The 17,657-nt window shown below is 48.0% G+C and overlaps 2 protein-coding genes across 3 annotated transcripts in view; one reads left to right on the plus strand and one right to left on the minus strand.

Annotated features, from left to right (window-relative positions):
- The window catches only part of TSPAN4 (tetraspanin 4), a 1,631,716-nt gene extending 1,627,969 nt beyond the window's left edge, over positions 1 to 3,747 (minus strand). Inside the window, exon 1 of the mRNA XM_063944765.1 lies at positions 3,667 to 3,747. The gene's annotated coding sequence lies outside the window, so the exon portion shown is untranslated. The remainder of the gene's footprint in view (positions 1 to 3,666) is intronic.
- Positions 3,748 to 3,801: 54 nt separating this feature from the next.
- Positions 3,802 to 13,538, plus strand: POLR2L (RNA polymerase II, I and III subunit L). Of its 2 annotated transcripts, XM_063944766.1 has the most exons (4): positions 3,994 to 4,080; positions 10,340 to 10,493; positions 10,787 to 10,893; positions 13,221 to 13,538. In XM_063944766.1, the coding sequence occupies exons 2-4, from the start codon at positions 10,467 to 10,469 to the stop codon at positions 13,327 to 13,329; spliced, it is 243 nt and encodes an 80-aa protein (XP_063800836.1). In that variant the 5' UTR covers positions 3,994 to 4,080; positions 10,340 to 10,466; the 3' UTR covers positions 13,330 to 13,538. The 2 variants fall into 2 exon arrangements, with proteins under 2 accessions (XP_063800837.1, XP_063800836.1); XM_063944767.1 differs by lacking the exons at positions 3,994 to 4,080; positions 10,340 to 10,493 and adding an exon at positions 3,802 to 3,905.
- The last annotated feature ends 4,119 nt before the right edge of the window (positions 13,539 to 17,657 follow it).

Consider the following 17,657-nt stretch of genomic DNA (forward strand, 5'->3'; position numbering starts at 1 on the left):
AGCACACAGCGGCATTTAATGAGTCAGTCTGACTCATTACATGCCGCGCTGGCTTTGGGCCCCTTGACAGTAGCAGGCCCAAGTGCAAGGCACAGCTTGCACTAGCGGTAGTTCCACCGCTGATTGGCCGATATATCATTCAGAAGTGTATCAAAATTATATATCAGGCATATAACTCAGTGTGTACCCCCATACCCGTGCGTTGTCACAGATGTTATCCCATCTGATGTGCTGCCCATCAGATGCACCGACCCCGCTGATGACACCATGAAGGTGAATGCAGAATTTATTTATTAACAGGTTCTTATACAGCGCTACAGGGATGTACTGCTATATCGCGTGGTTAAATACCGGATTGTGCAGTGTGTACGGCTGTGAGACATTCTGGTGTGTACCTGGGGTAAGGAGGGTATGCTTTTCTTCCAACTCAGGGCAAGATTTACTTAATCTTCTAAAAACGAAAAGTAGTGGTGTTGCCCATAGCAACCATTCACCTATCCGTACTCTATTGCAACCCAGGAAATGATAGTAAGCTTTTAGAAGCTTTAGTACATCTACCCCTCAGAATCAACCCCATTCTCTTTCCTGTTCCTGACCACTAGAGGGCAACATTGTCTAATGGGCCCTGAACATTAGGCGACCCACCGCCGAGCTGACCGACGGCAGTGGGCGGGAGTGACGGGGGGAGTGACGTTTCTTCACTCCCCCCGTCACCCGGCTCCATAGCAGTGCATACTAATATGGACAAGATTGTCCATATTGGCCTGCACGCATAAGGGACCGGTCACCAACGATGAATGAGTGCGGGGCTGCGCATCGTTCATCGTTGGTGCCTACACACTGAACAATATGAACGAGTTCATTAATGAACGAGAACGTTCATATCGTTCAGTTATATCGCCCAGTGGTGGCCAACGCGTGGCTCTTGAGCCACATGTGGCTCTTTTTTTATTCAAATGTGGCTCCCAACACTCAAAGTCACGTGACCACAAGAGATCTGTAAACCGCTGCACTCCAGCCTGACATGCAGCAGCACTACGCAGACTGAGAACTGAGGGAGCCAAATACACATGGGGGAGCTGGCTGGAGTGACACAGGCGGGTGCTGGCTGGAGTGACACAGGCGGGTGCTGGCTGGAGTGACACATGGGGGAACTGAAGTGTATTATGTGAATCTGGCTTTTAAATATATCTGGCTTTTTAAATTATTTGATGTAGAAGTGGCTTTTTCATTGTATTTTATGCCGGGGTGTGGCCTAGCAGGCACAAGGCCACACCCCATTTTTGCAAGTGCGCTTCGGCTCGAAGTCGGCTCTTTGATGTACCTAACAAGATTTCTTGGCTCTTTGTCTCTGACTGGTTGGCCACCCCTGGTGTAGGGCCTATAAGTCTGAAATGCACAACACGACCCCTGTAACCTACCAAAATCTCTATTATGAACTTCCTACTACAGTTACCTGTGCTGAACTCATTAATACAGAGGTTCCCAAACGCCGTCTTCAAAGTACCCCAACAAATAGTCCAGGTTTTAAGTATATTTGTGGTCAGCACAGATGGTTAAATCAAATTGATTGAGGTACTAATGAAGTCACCTGTGGCCAAGCATGGGTATACTTACAACCTGGACCGTTGGGGTTCCTAGAGGACTGCGTTTGCGTTAATAAAAACTCAAGATCACAGTTTTTTCCAGTTAAGTCTAAAGCAGGTAAATGCTTCAGGAAAAGACATGCTTGGTTGTTGTGGGGGAATGTAATGGATCATGTTGGGAGAGCTTGTATTTCAAGGACAGCGCATGTGGTCCATATTGCCAGAAATGTCATGACAGCTTGAATCAAGCAGGAGTTTCCTTTTTGCCTTATTCTTAACAGAACACAGTAGCTAGTAGTAGATAATTCCCAAATATTACTATACTTCCACTAAAATGATCACTCACCACTGTCTGACTGTGCATGATGATGTATGTTACTATATAGCAGGGTTTCCCAACCTTGCACATAACCGTCCAGGTTTTAGTGAGATCCATGCTTGAGCACAGATGGTTAAATCAAATAACTGAGGCACTAATTTAGTCACCTGTGATCAAGTATGGCTATATTTAGAACGTGGATTGTTATGGGCCCTACACATTGGCCGATCCGCCGCCAAGCTGCCCGACGGCGGATACGGCCTACAGGTGACCCGGCGGCGGGGGGGCAGTGACGGGGGGAGTGAAGTTACTTCACTCCCCCCGTCACACGGCTCCATAGAACTGCAGGCAAATATGGACGAGATCGTCCATATTGGCCTGCATGCACAGCCGACGGGGCACCAGCGATGAACGAGCGCGGGGCCGCGCATCGTTCATCGTTGGTGCCTCCACACCACGATATGAACGTTATCTCGTTCATTAATGAACGAGATCGTTCATATCGTGCAGTGATGTCGGCCAGTGTGTAGGGCCCATAAGTGTGCCTTGAGAACCTCTTGCTATAGCACATTATGGTGGCTGATGTGCCACTCACACCCCTATACAGTACAACTTACACTGTAACCACCAAAGCACACATGAAACTATTTAATTCTAGGGGAATGTTTACTAGCAATCAACATTTTTACTGACACATTATGTTGCAAAATGTAGCAAAAACTCTGAAGAGGCGGCATTAGAAAGGGCATCTGCTGAGGGTAGTCTAGTAATCGCAGGAAGCCGCTGTCTGTTATTGGCTAATGATACTAATAAGCGTGACCACATTTTAAGGTTTCTTGATTTACGAATAGGTATACTTTCTAAAACCATAACTGTAAGTACATCTTAGAAGTACAACAGTTAATAAATAAAAACATGCATGAAAACTTTCATTTGTAACATAGCTTACAATTTAAACAATGTAGAACCTACCACTAGAAATATGTGCAGAATAAATGGAGATGTATCTTGTGTATCTGTTGAAGTTTGGACCAATACAAAAATGTGTCTGTACAGTAAATGTGTATCTGGCATATTAGCACTGTAATAACATCTGCACAAAGGCATTTGTTCTGCCAGAGGCATTTTATATAATAATAATAATAATAATAATAATAATAATAATTCCAATCTCTTTAGTGTAGAAACATGAGGTGTGCAGTGCAGGTTGGATAAGTATTGCCTCACACACACCTGTTACCTTCCCATGTCATATCACACAGCAATCACAGCCTGTCACCAGACTCATCACAGTAAGGTAAAGTTACACAAAGACAATTTTCACTAGATGATTAAAAAGAAACCTGGTAATCCCAATGACAATGTAACAGTGGCAAATGGCAAACATCACAGCAGTCTCAGGGTTGTGCTAAGGTAATTACCCTCTGTTTATATATATATATATATATATATATATATATATATATATATATATATATATATATATATATAAAATCTCCTTCCATTTATATGCACACGGTATAATAAAAAAAGCTTGTGTGTGTTTATTTATAAATTGTCAGCTGAGAATGATTTGGTCTGCCCTGTATAGTAACTTGTTGCTCGGCGTAGGATGGGACTTGTACTAGTACTATAATACATACACAGCCTCGCACAGCACGCACTGGTAGGGTGTGCTCACATATGACACATGCATGCAGTACATGTACACATATTATACACACATACATGCACAGTGACAGAGTACAGAAAGAAGAGTACCTGGTGGCGGCTGCAGCTGTCTGTCTCCCCGGTCCCTGCTGCGCTGTGATCATCTCCTCACACAGTGCAGAACGCACTTCCCCCTCCCGTCCACCAGGGGGAGCCCATCTACAGCGCAGGGCCCGGGACATAGGGAGCGAGAGACGTCGGATCACGTGGTGCGGAAGAGCCGCTTACTGTGTGGGCATCGGGCAGAAGCTGTATCGTGCTGGAACAAGCGGCAGGAGACCCGGGCACTGGTGAGGGGTGCTGGGGCTGTGGCGCGGGCGTCCAGCCAGTGAACTGCCAGCTGTTTTACACTTCTCACTGGTCACCGTGGCTGGTGTAGGCGGTGTATGGCGCTGCGTAGCTCTGTGGATGGCCTATAACTGCTGAGCTAGCGCCGGAGTAACCGTACAGCCCATTGCATACAATGTAATGGTATTGTGCTGTGTTCCTATGCTGTCACTGCATAGGGGAAATCATCAGTGCTCTGAAAGTGCAGGTACTGTAACTGCGATTATCATCTTACCTGCACCTTGAGAGCACTGATGATTTTCCCAATGCAGTTACAATAATTATTGCCAGCTGTGTGAGGAGATAGCATTTCCTCTGACTTGTCCAGTGGTTATTTCCATTCCATTCCAGGATTGCAGTATTGCATACCCATTTTCAATGGTGTCTCTGATGGTTCATTGCCTCCATGGCACACCTCATTTTTGTATTGTATACTTTATTCATATGGCACCACAAGGGTTCTGTAGTGCTAAACAAAGTACGTAAGCTTATAGGCAAACCAAGAAAACAGCAACTTACAGTACAAGACAATGGAGGACACGTACAGATGGAGCCGTGCTCATCTAATGAGGCTCCATCCAGCGCAGCGAGGTGATCTGGCGCCTAGCTACACTACGGGAGTGCACAGAGATGCTCCCATTGCACTGAAAGAGGCATGTGCGCATCTCACGCATGCGCGTCCCAGACGCTGTGATAGGCGCGCCTCGGCGGGTGCGCTGCAGCACAGTCTGAGCCACGATTATAGCGTGGCTTCATCTGTACATGGTTTATAAACATTTTTGCATTAGCGGACAGTACACTGACTTAAGCATTTGGGTGGCAGAAACTGAGGGTTAGGTGCCGTTGTTAGGAGTATGGAGCAGATGATAGTCTAAGTAAGAGACGGAAAAGCACATGAGGGGAGAGAGCCCTGCACGTGTGTGCATGAATGTCCAGGTTCCTGCGCACTAGCTTTCACATGTTTTATCATTTATTAAAATGTAGGTCAGTGGTTCCCAAACTGTGTGCCGTGGCACCCTGGGGTGCCTCGGGGCACTTGAAGGGGTGCCTTTGGTTGATGGTCCAGGACCAAGTCAAATTATTTATGGTCAATATTTCTCCTTCATCCACTAGGGGCCACTGGAGCGTAGTTACAATGGGGAATAGTAGGCAGTAATTGGGAGCTGGCACTTTAAAATTCTTCACACTGTGGCTAGCTCCTCCCCTACTATCTCCCCTCCAAGCCAGTCTTAGTTTAGTGCCCGAGGGAGCTGGTTCACTTGGGTTTAGCTGAAGAATTTTTCTTTTTTCTTTATTATTTTCTTTTTTCTTACATACACGCACAGACTGGCAGCTCTGCCACTGCCAGTCTGCACCGTGGGAGCTGCCGGCGGGGTCCCATCGCAGCTGCGTGCGGCTCGGGATGGGCCCCGGCTGAGGGAGACACTGAGCTCTCCTGAGTTGGCGGACACCGCTGCGTGCGGCGCGTGTCGCGGCCACTCCATCCAGCAGAAGATTCCGGCAGCACGGCAGTGGTAAGTAACAGTGGCCGAACACCGCTGCGTGCGGCGCGTGTTGGGGCCACTCTGTCCGCTGCGTGCGGCGCACACTCCGTTAACAAAGGCCGGACACCGCTGCGTGCGGCGCGTGTCGGGGCCACTCCATCATCTGCAAGCAGTGGTGAGTAAACACCCCCCCTTCACATTGATGTATGATTTATATATCACATTACACATTTACTGGTGCAATGTGCTCTAAGTAATAGGTTTATTCCTTCAGTGTGCCACTGTATGATCAAGGCGCCTTTTCTGATTCAAATTTGGCGCCTTTAAGGGGTGGGCGGAGCTTCAGTGCGCTATGCACAGCGCCCGCTCTGTACTGCGGCTCAGCGCTCCCTGCTCCCCGCCAGCGACACACATTGCCGGCGGGGGATGCAGGGCACTCACCGACGGGTTTGTTTAAATTTTGCACCAGAGCGGGGGGCGGAGCTAACTCCTGCTCGGTACAGCGAGCGCTCCCCGCGACCCGGCCAGGATACTCACGCGCTGCACAGCGGGCTCAGCGTCCCGCTCCCCAGCCACTGTATTTCCCACTCTGTACAGCGGGCTCCCCGGCAGGGGATACAGGGCGCTCACCGCTCCGGGTAAGCTACAGGCTTCCGCGCTGCAGGCTCAGCACCCCGCTCCCCAGCCACTGCATTTCCCGCTCTGTACAGCGGGCTCCCTGCTCACGCTTTGCCGGCAGGGGATACTGGGCGCTCACCGCTCCGGGTAAGCTACAGGCTCCCGCGCTGCACTCAGCGCCCCGCTCTCCATCCACTGCATTTCCCGCTCTGTACAGCGGGCTCCCTGCTCCCCGCACGCATTGCCGGAGGGGGATACAGGGCGCTCATCGTGGAACTGAAGCGGGTTAGTTAAATTTTGGACCTAATTCCGCTCTGCACAGCGGGCTCCCTGCCTCATTTCACACATTGCTAGAGGGAGAGTCAGGGAGTTTACCGCTTCATTTAAGATTTCAAAGGAGCTTAATCCCGCTTTGCTCAGCGGGCTCCCCACTCCCCAGCACACACACACATGGATTAGAGCCTGCTCTATATCAGGGGCTCATGAATGCATTGGCATAATAGTGGAGCTGATTAGGAACCCAGGTTCACATATCACCCTCTACCCAATTGGCTTAATTATGTATGTATATATATATATATATATATGTACATATGTGGGTATATATATATATATATGTATGGGGTTATGTATGGGTGTGTGTGTATATATATGTATGTATATATATGTGTATGCTGTTACACTACCATATATAGTAGCAATGTAGTGTTGTGGGCTAGTGATGAAAGCTCCCACCTGCCATGCTGAGAGTCCAGGGTTCGATTCCCAAAGTGCTAATCTTTTACGACGCCGATGACGAAAGGACAGCGACTGGTCCAGTTTCGGATGAGCTGGGTAGGCTCCGGTGGGCGGCCGGCAGACACCCGAATACACAATTTCAGGTATCAAACAATGTTTGTTTTCCTATCCTTTACCCGCAGACGGCAGGAAATGGTATCAGGACCTCTCCAGGGTATACCCCTCGATGTATCGCCGGTCCACCAAGCTGCCGTTTTCCTGAGGCAACCTTGCTCAGGGATCCATCGAAGACACATATGTGGCAGCTGGGTCCTACCTTGTCCGGAGCAGGTAGGTTGTGGAACAATTATCCTCTAGGTTACAGGATGTTTCGCATCAGGATCATTTGATACTTTGGTATAGATCAGAATCACGATTCTGCTTTATGTTCTTTGGAGGTCTCCACGTCTGCAGACTCGGAACCTGCATTTTCATTTGGGCTGTCTTAACCCGACGACCTCTGGGGCTGCGACAGTGACAGGTGAACATGAAATCCTACGGGGCAGATGGTTCAGAGGAAGGAACTTGCTGCAGGATTTCTTGAGCCATTGGAGGTAAGTCCACTTTGCTTTAGCCTACTACTGCCCCAGCTCCAAGACAGACCTTTACCGGTCTTTCCTTTAGATTTTTCCGTGCCCTTTCAAGCTTTCGACTCCACACGGGCGATATCTCCGTCGCCAGGGGATCTCAGGTAAAAGGCTGAAGCAGAGGTTCAACAGCCTCGGTCCAGTCTGATGTTTGATCATCCTATACACCCACTACAGGTCAGACCTTCCTACCACCTGGAGGGTCCCAGGATAGGCGCATGTCAGTGGGAGAAGGCTTGGGCGGTTACAGACTGGATTTTAGAGTACAACCGTCTCAGGAGTCCCTCGGCATGGGTCGGACGATTTACGATGACAAGAGTCATACTGCAGGCGGCGCTCTATATGCTCCTAACCGCAAAGGGTGTTGATCCCTGTTTTTCACATATCATTTGAATCGGGACAGTTCTCAGGTCTTTGTCTTCTTTTCACGTTCCGAAGCCAGTGGGCTTGGCTAGGCATATTCTGGCCTTAGAATCCTTTCAGTCTGTGATTACTAGTTTGAACAAGAAAGGGAGTTTTACGTGTCCCTTGTCTTCAGAGATGCCTGTTTACTGATTTCGGTTGGGTTTCCTCATCAGGCTTTTCTCAGATTCGCATTACAGGATTCTCATTTTTACTGTCAGTCCTTTCCTTTCGGTCTCTCTTCCGATCCCACAGGGTTCAGGAAGTTCGCAGAATAACTTTTTCAAAGGCAAGAGGTGACGTTGGTTCCCTTTTGGGACAATCTACTGCTACTATCCCACTCTGTACATTAGGTGGCTTCTGAATATCCCGAGGATCCAGGAGCTTTTGGTTCGACACAGATCCAATTTATGCTCCTCGTAGACGTTTTCTCAACACGGTCCGTCAGAGGATTTTTCCTTCCTCGGCACCAGGTACTCTATTTCTTCAGTCAAGTTGCGACGCAATGAGTGGTCGCCTACATTCCCCTCTGAGCGGGGGACAACAATCTTCTTTCCAGGTCAGGCAACCAGGTCAGACTCCTGGGTGAGGGAACATTCCCCGGAGTTTTGTCAGCTGGTCTGCTGTGGGCGGAGATTTCGAATCGACCTCAGGGCGTTCTGACTGACTCTTTAACCCTTTACTACTCACGGACGTGAGCTCTGGTGGCAGTAGCGGAGGATGCCTTCGGGGCTCCTGGGAGTTTCTGGTTATTCTATCCTGCCTCCTTTTCTATTTCTACCTCCCTTTCGGTAACACAGGAGGAGAGTATGCGTGCTAGTCCTCTCGGTGGCTCTGGTTGGGCCACCCATGACTTGAAGATACGGCTACAACTGTTGTCGGTAGAGGAGCCTTGGCTCCTACCTCGACTGGACGGTCTACTTCAACAGGGTCCTTTTCTTTGTTCAATCTTACACTGGTTTCATTTAACCGTCTGACTGTTCACGAGACCTCTGAAGGGAGGAGTTCCCTAGTTCGGTTAGGCCTACTAGGCCCCGATTTCAGAAGTCTGTTACCTCTTCTCGCTTTTGCCACCTTTGGAAAACTGTATGGTACATAGTAAGGATAAAAGGGGGTTTTCCCCTTCTTTCAGTTACCATTCGGCCGTCATCTTTGGTTTCTATGGGAGGTTTTGCTCCGCTGCGCTTAAAACCACATTGACCTGAATTTTAGGTCTCTGCCTTTTTCGGTTTTCTTCCAAAAGAGATTAGCCTGGCGGCCGTAAGTTTGGGCTCTCTTTTAGGGAGTACTCTATTGGCAACTCCCCCGGCTGAGCTTCGGCCTCAGAGGTCGTTTCTTCCAAAGGGGATGTCCGTTTTTCATATAAATCTGACACTAGTGTTTTTCAGTTACTAGTTGACTGTTGTCAAGGCTCGCCGTCTCTCTCTACAGAGGTCTTAGGCTATTCGACAAAGGGGTTTTCTTCTTTGTTCTGTACGATGCTCCCGTACTAAATAGCCGGGGTCCCAGCATATGCTGGGCTGTTGGATACATCTGACCATCACACAGGCTTCTTAGCGGTGGCTCGGGAGCCTCCGTTTTCCATTTCAGCGCACTTTACGCGCGTTATGGGACCTTAGTGGTCAGCTGCCAGTGGGGTCTCCATGAATACTTTATGTCGGGCGGCTACTTGGTCAGACCGACATTCGTTTTGTCAAATTCTACAAGTTTGACACTTTTGCGGCCTCTGCATCACAGTTTGGCCGAGCGATTTTACAGGACTCTCAGCGCTCTCCCACCCGTTTTTGGGAGCTCTGGGACGTCCCCATTGTAACTACGCTCCAGTGGCCCCTAGTGGATGAAGGAGAAATCAGGATTTTGGTACTTACCGATAAATCCCTTTCTCCGATTCCACAGGGGCCACTGGACGCCCGCCCAGCGCTGTTCCTCCTTGTTTTTTGCTTAACGGTTTGCAGATCACCATATGACTGCTTAGCCGGTTGTTTGTTAGGTTCTGTTCCAGGTTTGATTTGTGTTATCCTGGTTTACAGGGCTTCATTAACCTCCTCTACCTTACGGTTTGGGTTTTTCCAGCTCTCCTCGGGCACAGTTTTACGTAGACTGGCTTGGAGGGGAGATAGTAGGGTAGGAGCTAGCCACAGTGTGAAGAATTTTAAAGTGCCAGCTCCCAATTACTGCCTACTATTCCCCATTGTAACTACGCTCCAGTGGCCCCTGTGGAATCGGAGAAAGGGATTTATCGGTAAGTACCAAAATCCTGATTTTAGGCAAAACCAGTGCTGGTGGCTGCTAATCATAAAATATGTAGCCAAGCAGCGAAAGCTGTCTCTCACCACATAACTAACCCTAAAGATGGCATATTAACACAATAAGAAACTTTTGGCCTAGGGGTGCCGTGAAAAAAATTCTGATACTCTAGGGTGCCGTGATTCACAAAAGTTTGGGAACCACTGATGTAGGTACTACAGAAAATCATTGGCTGCCACTACCAGTTGCAGAATCCAGAGCTCTTTATATTATATTTTACAGTGGTCAGCTCACTTTTCTGGCCAATGGTAGCTGCACGTTTGTAGAAGGAGAATCCAATGGTAGCAAGCACGTTTGTTGAAGGATAATATGGTTATAAATTACTTCTAGTGTTGCTAATTGAGAAACCATGATCAGACTTGTGACAAACTATCAGGTTTGTATAATATTTTCTGTTTGCAACCTTTTATGGCATTACTGCATTATTTTGTCCCACTGTATTTATCTCAACACAGCTCATACACATGATAAAAGTATTTATCAGACAAAACTAAGTCACGCGGCCTAATCCAGTAAATACTATAAAACAATAGCATAATATCTCACCAACCACATTGATATTTCTGGACAGCTTCATAGCCCAGTGCAAGAGCATATGGTGCTCTCATAGGAGAGGTTATTGTTATTTATCTGTATCTTAACAATATTTTTTTTTCTTTTCCCGTCAAGAACTTTGGCAAAATGATTGTTCCGGTCAGATGCTTCACATGTGGAAAGATTGTTGGAAATAAGTGGGAGGCGTACCTTGGGCTACTGCAAGCGGAGTATACTGAGGGGTATGTTCAGTGATTAATACCCCGTACACTCTGAAAAACTTGGGTCCAACCTAGGTTATTAAACAAATTTTTCAAGCCGTCTCAAAGCTGCCGAAACGGTGTTCACTCTTAAGGCTGGACCCAGGTTATTGGCGAGTTGATGATGCTGCCTGATCATCTCCAAGCAAAGCTGATCCACCACTCTGTTCCTTTTAATGTGACCTGGGTCAGATAACCTTTGTTGGTCTTCACACTGCAGCTTACCCGATTTCCACTTGATGAGCAGACCCGGGATACACAACCTGTGTAGACCCTTTAACACCAAACTAGGAACTGGGTTGTTCTCTGAATATCCCAGGTCACAAGCTTGGTTTGAAAGGGGTATTAATTGTATTTTTTTAAGGAGCCACAGAGGGTCACACAGTCATTGGTGAAAACTGAACACACGTAAAACAGAGACATTCAAGATAGAACACATTAAGCACAAACATGAAAAACAAAAGGGTTTGGAAAAGGAGTATTTTAGATTGGAGTTTGAGCTGTGTAAAGGGTGGTGATGATGAGGGGACTAGCTGCTATTCCATATGCACGGTTATTAATGTTAGTGTATAACATCAGTATTTACGTTGTGTATATATATTATCTTCACCTTTTGGAATGCAAAAACATTCTAAAGCCAATGATGCAGCCAATTGTTTAATTAGAACTTCTTTCCAACTGGGGGATGTGTGAGGGAGCAGCAGTATATATGGATGGACTGTGAAAGGTACCTGCATCTCTCTACAGCTGTCTATTAGCCGCGATAATTTACCATGGCTAATTGATCCCCAGGGGCTTTACAGTTAGCCCTGAAGTGGTGCTGGCTGCAGCACCTATCGGGGACTTGTTTTCGTGACCTTGGCAGGGTCCAAAAAAAAAAAGTATCCCTGATAAGGGCCAATTTTCACAAATCTGAAAACACATAGGTTCCATGAACTTATTACTGAATCTGTATTTTGCCCCAAAACAGATACATTTTTGGGTGCAGAAAAACGGGGGCTGATTGAATAGCTTGAAAAAATAATCGCTATTAAAAAAACAAACACTTCCAGATCTAATTGAACAACTCTATAGCCAATACATTTTCATGGGTTTGTTTGTAACTTTTTATTCTACTAAAGTACAATTACTTTTTTTGTTTATTATTTTTTTGTTTTTCAAGCCTGTAGTAGGTTATTTTTAAACCTTTGTTTTTATTGTTTGTCCATTAGCTGACGACAGACAAGTCATTCACAAACTTCCTGTTTGTTACTTTTATGTAGCCAGAACAATATCCAAGAGCAGGCCTTTAAAAAATTAGTCTGGTGTCCTGAGTACAGAGAGGGTCATGGCGGCAAACTGAGCATGTGCAGCGGCTGCGCAGACGCGCATTATGGTCGCATCCCCAATGGATGCAACTGCAATGTGATTGACAGCAGCCGGCGTTTGCGGGGCGATGTTGGGGGGGGGGGGGGGCCAGGACGGGCCAGGATCGTTTTCAGGGTGGCTGCGTGATGCCACATGCAGCCGCTCCGATAAAAAAAATGGCAGCTGACTGCGCTGCCAGGGGTCAACCTTCGTCCCGATGTGTCTGCAATTAGATTGCGGACACATTGGGAAGCAGCCTCTCACATGCTGGCAGCCTTGCCCTGTCTGGGTGGCCCCCAGCACGTGCTGAGATGTTACCTCAGATAAGAGTGCTCCCTACCAGGGTTATCTTGTCCTCTCTGTAGTCTTCTTTATGATTCGTGCTGAGATGAATACAGGTCAGGCTGCGTATGCATCCATCTGCGTTCATCTCTGAATAACCCCCAGAGATTTCAGGCATATTTACTTTTAATCAAAGTCTCAGAGAGTTATAGGGGCAGAAACATATATAGTTACATTGTGTTTTGTTTTTCAAATGGGCTGCAAGCTGGATCTGTTAGCAGCTGTAACATTTGAGTAAAGACCGTAGGAGGGAATGAAATACTTATTCCTCACATGTAGCATGAATCTTCGGGCATAAGCACTGCTCCATCTTTATTGTTAATGCATTCACTTAAAATGGGTGGCATGGCGTGGTTTGAATGCTAGCAGTTTAATAATAAGAAATGCCACCATTTAATAATAAGAAAAATTGGACTTGCAATTGTGAAAAATATATCTTACCATACAGGCATGTAAAAAGGTGAAATTACAAAAGACAATACAATTTAAATAAATAGTAAATGTAACCTATTTAAAGAGCAGCTCACATCTCCTTTCTAACAATGCCCAAATAAAGTTCCCCTGAATATTCAGGTCCTTTTCAGTTCACACCTCTTACCGTTCCTCTCTACTTCTCACAGGGATGCTCTGGATGCGTTAGGGCTAAAGAGGTACTGCTGCCGCCGAATGCTACTAGCACACGTGGACCTGATAGAGAAGCTTTTAAACTACGCTCCTCTGGAGAAATGAAAAGTGATTTGGGTACCGGATGCTGTCTCCTGCCTGATGTGGAACAAAACTTCTTCCTAGAAATTACACAGCTCTGAGCGTATAATTTACTTGTCCTATGGCTAAAACAAGGCCACACATTCCTCTGTCTAACACACTGCTTCCTCTTCAAAAAGGCTTTTTAAAAAAAAAAAAAAATTAATAAAGGTTTTTTTTTTGTTAATAGAAAATGTGTCCACCATTATATCCATGCAAGATTGTTTCTGAATGTAATCTTGTAAAGCAGCCTGATTCTTTTCTGTCCTAGAGGTTACTGGGATCCACATTAGTACCATGGGGTATAGACTGGTCCTCTAGGAGCCATGGGCACTTTAAGAAATTGATAGTGTGGGCTGGCTCCTCCCTCTATGCCCCTCCTACCAGACTCGGTTTAGAAAATGTGCCTGGAGGAGCCGGTCACGCTTGAGAGGCTCCTGAACAGTTTTCTGCATTTACTTTCCTTTTTATTTTTTCAGGCAGGTCTGGCTGGCACCAGACTGCCTACTTCGTGGGACTTTGGGGGGACGGGGCTGTCCCAACCTCCCTAGTGTTAATGATCCTGTTCTCTGCTGACAGGATACTGAGTTCCTGAGGGTCCTATTCGCAAGCCCCACCACGACGAGCGTACAGCCCCGCAGCACGCCACCTCCCCTAACAGAGTCAGAAGTAAGAAGAGTGGTGAATAGGTGGCCGATGTCCTGGTTAGCGTGTTGCCGGCTGTATTGGCGGCACAAGGGTTAGGGGCGCAGCACTGACGAGCATGATGCGGCTCCAGGCTTCAGAGGCATACAGGGTGCTGTGTGTTCCGCTGTGAGGGCCGAGCTGAAACCACAACGCACATATACCCACACTGTCGGCAATTCTACAGGTGTTTTAATCCACTGTAGCACAGAAATTACCTCAGTCAATATAAAAAAAACCAAGAAGACCGCACGCCATTAAGGGGGCAGGGTTTCTATGAACGAATCCAGCAGCTCACCAGCGCCATTTTCTCTGACGTCCTAGTGGATGCTGGGGACTCCGTAAGGACCATGGGGAATAGACGGGCTCCGCAGGAGACTGGGCACTCTAAAAGAAAGATTAGGTACTATCTGGTGTGCACTGGCTCCTCCCTCTATGCCCCTCCTCCAGACCTCAGTTAGAATCTGTGCCCGGCCAGAGCTGGATGCACCTAGTGGGCTCTCCTGAGCCTGCTAGTAAAGAAAGTAATGTTAGGTTTTTTATTTTCAGTGAGATCTGCTGGCAACAGATTCACTGCTACGTGGGACCGAGGGGAGAGATGCAAACGTACCTGTTCACAGCTAGGTTGCGCTTCTTAGGCTACTGGACACCATTAGCTCCAGAGGGTTCGAACACAGGCAAAGGTCCACGGTCGTCCGTTCCCGGAGCCGCGCCGCCGTCCCCCTCGCAGAGCCAGAAGATCAGAAGTTGGTGATGAAATCGGCGGCTGAAGACTCCTGTCTTCATTAAGGTAGCGCACAGCACCGCAGCTGTGCGCCATTGCTCCCACTGCACACCACACACTCCGGTCACTGTAGGCTGCAGGGCGCTGGGGGGGGGGGGGCGCCCTGGGCAGCAATAAGAATACCTTTGGCATAAAAAAGACACATAATACAGTCTGTGTATATGTGTAAAACCCCCGCCATTTTTTAGTCAGAAACAGCAGGACAGAAGCCCGCCGCTGAGGGGGCGGGGCCTTCTTCCTCAGCACACCAGCGCCATTTCTCTTCACAGCTCCGCTGGAAGGACGCTCCCCAGGCTCTCCCCTGCAGTCTTCTGGCACTAAGAGGGTAAAAAGAGAGGGGGGGCACATAAATTTAGGTAAAAGGTGTATTGATAAAGCAGCTATTGGGAAAAATTCACTTCTGGTAGTGTGTATCCCTGTGTATATATAGTGCTGTGGTGTGTGCTGGCATACTCTTTCTCTGTCTCCCCATAGACCTTGTGGGTCCTGTCCTCAGTCAGAGCATTCCCTGTGTGTGTGCTGTGTGTCGGTACGGCTGTGTCGACATGTTTGATGAGGAGGGTTACGTGGAGGCGGAGCAAGTGCAGATAAATGTGTCGCCCCCGTAGGTGCCGACACCTGATTGGATGGATATGTGGAAGGTCTTAAATGACAATGTAAACTCATTACATAAGAGATTTGATTATGTTGCTGCCGGGGGACAGCCGGGCTCTCAACCTGGGCCTGCCCAGGCGCCTCAGAGGCCGTCAGCGTCTCAAAAACGCCCACTATCTCAGTTGGTTGACACAGATGTCGACACGGAGTCCGACTCCAGCGTCGACGAGGATGAGGCACTATTACAGCCCAAAATGACTAAGGCCATCCGATACATGATTATTGCAATGAAAAATGTATTACACATTTCAGAGGCTGACCCTGTCCCTGACAAGAGGGTAAATATGTTTGGGGAGAAAAAGCAGCCAGTGACTTTTCCCCCGTCACATGAATTAAATGAGTTATGTGAAGAAGCGTGGTCTTCCCCTGATAAGAAAGTGGTGATTCCCAAGAGAATACTAATGGCGTACCCTTTCCCGCCAACGGATAGGTTACGCTGGGAATCCTCCCCTAGGGTTGACAAGGCCCTGACGCGCTTATCTAAAAGAGTGGCCCTGCCGTCTCAGGATACAGCTGCCCTAAAGGAACCTGCGGATAGGAAGCAGGAAGGTGTCTTGAAGTCTGTGTATACACACTCTGGTACTCTACTGAGACCGGCTATTGTTTCAGCTTGGATGTGCAGTGCTGTTGCAGCATGGACAGATACTCTGTCAGAGGGGTTGGATACCCTGGACAGGGATACCGTATTGCTAACACTTAGCCATATTAAAGACGTCGTCTTATATATGCGGGATGCCCAGAGGGACATTTGCCTGCTGGGCTCTCGAATAAATGGAATGTCCATTTCTGCCAGGAGGGCCTTATGGACTCGGCAATGGACAGGGGATGCCGATTCTAAAAAACACATGGAGGTTTTGCCTTATAAGGGTGAGGAATTGTTTGGGGACGGTCTCTCGGACCTCGTATCCACAGCGACAGCTGGAAAGTCGACTTTCTTGCCACAGGTTTCCTCACAGCCTAAGAAAGCACCGTATTACCAAATGCAGTCCTTTCGTTCTCAAAAAAGCAAGAGAGTCGGAGGTGCATCCTTTCTTGCCAGAGGCAGGGGTAGAGGAAAGAAGCTGCACCATGCAGCCAGTTCTCAGGAACAAAAGTCCTCCCCTGCTTCCACTAAGTCCACCGCATGACGCTGGGGCTCCACAGGCGGAGCCAGGAACGGTGGGGGCGCGTATCCGAAATTTCTGCAACCAGTGGGTTCGCTCACAAGTGGATCCTTGGGCTATACAAATTGTATCTCAGGGATACAAGCTGGAATTCAAAGCGACGCCCCCTCACCGTTACCTAAATTCCACCTTGCCAGCTTCTCCCACGGGGAGGGAGATAGTCCTGACGGCTATTCACAAGCTGTACCTCCAGCAAGTGATAATAATGGTACCCCCCCTTCAGCAGGGAAGGGGTTACTATTCCACACTGTTTGTGGTACCGAAACCGGACGGTTCGGTAAGACCCATTCTAAATTTAAAACCCTTGAACATTTACATGAAAAAGTTCAGGTTCAAAATGGAATCGCTCAGAGCGGTCATTGCCAGCCTGGAAGAGGGGGATTTTATGGTATCTCTGGACATCAAGGATGCGTACTTGCATGTCCCCATTTATCCGCCTCACCAGGAGTACCTCAGGTTTGTGGTACAGGACTGTCATTACCAATTCCAGACGTTGCCGTTTGGTCTATCCACGGCACCGAGAGTCTTTACCAAGGTAATGGCGGAGATGATGGTACTTCTCCGGAAGCAAGGAGTTACAGTTATCCCGTACTTGGACGATCTCCTCATAAAGGCGAGGTCCAGAGAGCAGTTGTTGGTCAGCGTAGCGCACTCTCAGGAAGTGTTGCTACGGCACGGCTGGATTCTGAATATTCCAAAGTCGCAGCTGATTCCTACGACGCGTCTGCCCTTCCTGGGCATGATTCTGGACACAGAACAGAAGAAGGTATTTCTCCCGGAGGAGAAGGCTCAGGAGTAAGTGACCATGGTCAGGGATCTCCTGAAACCAAAGCAGGTGTCGGTGCATCACTGCACGCGAGTCCTGGGAAAGATGGTAGCGTCATACGAAGCCATTCCTTTCGGCAGGTTCCATGCCAGGATCTTTCAGTGGGATCTGTTGGACAAGTGGTCCGGATCGCATCTTCAGATGCATCGGCTGATCGCCCTGTCCCCGAGGGCCAGGGTGTCTCTTCTGTGGTGGCTGCAGA

The sequence above is a fragment of the Pseudophryne corroboree genome, chromosome 11 (assembly GCF_028390025.1).
Source record: "Pseudophryne corroboree isolate aPseCor3 chromosome 11, aPseCor3.hap2, whole genome shotgun sequence".
NCBI lineage: Eukaryota > Metazoa > Chordata > Amphibia > Anura > Myobatrachidae > Pseudophryne > Pseudophryne corroboree.